We start from the raw sequence: 2698 nt of genomic DNA on the forward strand, positions 1-2698 counted from the left end.
CCTCCCTCTCATCGACCGCTGCTGAAACTCTGATCCATGCCTTCATAACATCCCGACTGGATTACTGCAGCAGCTTTTTGGATCACCTGCATTCACACTAAAGAAACTTCAATATGTCCAAAACTCAGCTGCCCGCTTGCTCACCTCCACCTGACGCTCTGACCACATCACCCCTATCCTCCATGACCTCCACTGGCTCCCCATCAAACACCGCATTGACTTTCAAATATTACTTTTCACTTTCAAAGCCCTCAACAACCTTGCCCCCCCCCTACCTCTGTGACCTCATCCAACGACACACCCCCACCCGTCGCCTCAGGTCTGCTGAAGCTAACCTACTGCAGCCCATCAGGACAAAGCTCCGGACCTGGGGTGACAGGGCCTTCGCAGCAGTCCCCCCCCCCCTCACTCTGGAACCCCCTCCCCAGCCACGTCAGATCCGCCAACACTACTTCAAACAATCCCTCAAAACTCACCTTTTCACTCTTACCTTCAACTCCTAATTATTCCACCTAGCTTAGCACTTTTTACTTTTGTTGTTATTTTGTTTTACTTGCTTGTAAGCGCTTTGAGCACCAGGAAAAGCACTTTATAAATGTAATGTATTATTATTATTATATCAGTATCTGTGTAAGAAATAGTTTGGGTCATGTGTAATAATAATATATTGAAGCTAACAGTGTTTCTATTGCTTCTTTGTGACTCTGTTCAGGTGGACAGGGAGTACCGGGTGCAGAAGGCTCTGTTCTCCGCAGGGTTCCCCGTTCCTCAGCCTCTCCTGCTCTGCACTGACGCTGAAATCATCGGAACAGAGTTCTACTTAATGGAGCACGTGAAAGTACGTTTGTCTCACTAAGACGGTGTCCAGTATGTATTGCTGTTTGGTTGGCCTTTGCCCTATATTGGTATGATGAAAGATGGAGTTTGGACCTGTGCTTACCCGCTGGTTGACATGCACAGGCTGCTAAAACGTGACCACCATGTGAACATGCATATTGTCTTTCTTTCTTTTGATCAGGGCCGTATATTCAGGGATCTCCGTCTCCCTGGAGTGAGTGCAGCAGAGAGGACAGCTCTATATGTGGCTGCAGTGGAAGCGTTGGCAAAGCTCCACTCACTGGACCTGGCATCCCTGAACCTGGAGGGGTTTGGAAAAGGAGCCGGATACTGCAAGAGACAAGTGAGCACAGCGCCATTAATTAAAATAAATGTATGAGTCATCTCAGAACATGGAGTTGACATTAAAAATCTGTCTCTAAAGGTTTCAACATGGACGAAGCAGTACACAGCCGCCGCCCACAGGGACATCCCAGCCATGAACGAGCTCTCTGATTGGTTGAGGAAGAATCTGCCGGCCAATGACAACGAGGTCACGCTGGTCCACGGAGATTTCCGATTGGACAATTTGATATTCCATCCAACAGAGGTAAGTAGTTTAAAAACTCTTATCTTTCTCTTTGATGTGACTGTAATGCTAAGTGCGTTTTGATCAATACAAATAAATGAAGCTTTATTTGTAAAGCACTTTTAATACACAACGACAGCTCAAGCGCACACATCTATTTATTTAGATTCATAAGATTTCAAGGAGTTGAAAGAAGCAAGAGAAATACAAAACAATATATAGTAATAATCCAAAAATTCACAAAATAATTGTCTTGTGTTTTTCTAAAGGTTAAAAAGACACAAGACAAAATGATTAAATACAATCAAATTAAAAGCTAATCTCAAAAGACATGTTTCAGCAGTAGCTTAAAGATATCCACTTATATATTTCCTGGTATGTTGCTCCACTGTTTGTACTGGACGAAAGCTGCTTCACCCATCTTATTCTTTGGGGTTATCTCCTGTCATCAGGCCCGTGTGATGGCCGTGTTGGACTGGGAGCTGTCCACCACCGGGCAGCCTCTGGCAGACCTGGCCTACTTCCTGATGCCTCACTACTGGCCCTCCAGCATGAACATCATCAGCACGCTGGGCAGCTTGAAAGGAATAGAAGGTAAGGAAAGAACAACCCCAAACAGTGTGAGGAATATGGGAAACGACTCAAATAAATGGATCAAACTGGGATCAAACATTTTGTGCAGGTATCCCAAATGTGGCCGACCTGATCTCCATTTATTGCCGCTGCCGAGGGATCCCTTCTTCTTTGCCAGAGTTGAATTTCTACCTGGCCTTGTCGGTGTTTAAAATGGCAGGAATCGCCCAGGTTCGTACCCGTTTATATTCTCCTGCAAGGGTTTCTTATAACAGTAATGCAACCTGATATCCATTACTTTTGGATTACCTCAATATCGAATGCAATCTGAATAAAGACAAGTGAACAGACATATCAATATGACGCTCCGTTTCAGTTTAACACACACAGTGAAGCTCACACACACTGTTTTATGAACATATAGGTTCACCTGCTGAATTAAAAACAGAACACATGAAGCAAGAGAGTGAAAACCATGGAAGCAGACTCAGGAAGTAGAAATTAGATTCACACTGAAAGTATTATCCTACAGATCAGAACAGCTGACAGAGAAGAGATAAAATCTGATGCTTTACAACAAACACATATGCTGTTTTATATTTTTAATAACACTGTAATCTGCCAGGCCTCCCATTCTTTAAAGAAATGTAACAGAAATGTAATTTGTTCCTTTATTCCCATGTTTCTCTCAGGGGCATCTATGCACGCACCTACTGGGCA

General features: G+C 44.0%; 1 protein-coding gene across 1 annotated transcript in view; it reads left to right on the forward strand.

Annotated features, from left to right (window-relative positions):
* Window positions 1–634: 634 nt before the first annotated feature.
* LOC104952389 (acyl-CoA dehydrogenase family member 11-like) overlaps window positions 635–2698 on the forward strand; it is a 6105-nt gene continuing 4041 nt past the window's right edge. The window contains exons 1-5 of the mRNA XM_010779203.1: window positions 635–838; window positions 1019–1180; window positions 1262–1426; window positions 1858–1999; window positions 2088–2209. Coding sequence (XP_010777505.1) covers window positions 650–838; window positions 1019–1180; window positions 1262–1426; window positions 1858–1999; window positions 2088–2209 — 780 coding nt within the window. The 5' untranslated portion in view covers window positions 635–649. The remainder of the gene's footprint in view (window positions 839–1018; window positions 1181–1261; window positions 1427–1857; window positions 2000–2087; window positions 2210–2698) is intronic.

This window comes from Notothenia coriiceps, unplaced genomic scaffold, assembly GCF_000735185.1.
Source record: "Notothenia coriiceps isolate Sejong01 unplaced genomic scaffold, NC01 NC01_scaffold00019931, whole genome shotgun sequence".
Lineage (NCBI taxonomy): Eukaryota > Metazoa > Chordata > Actinopteri > Perciformes > Nototheniidae > Notothenia > Notothenia coriiceps.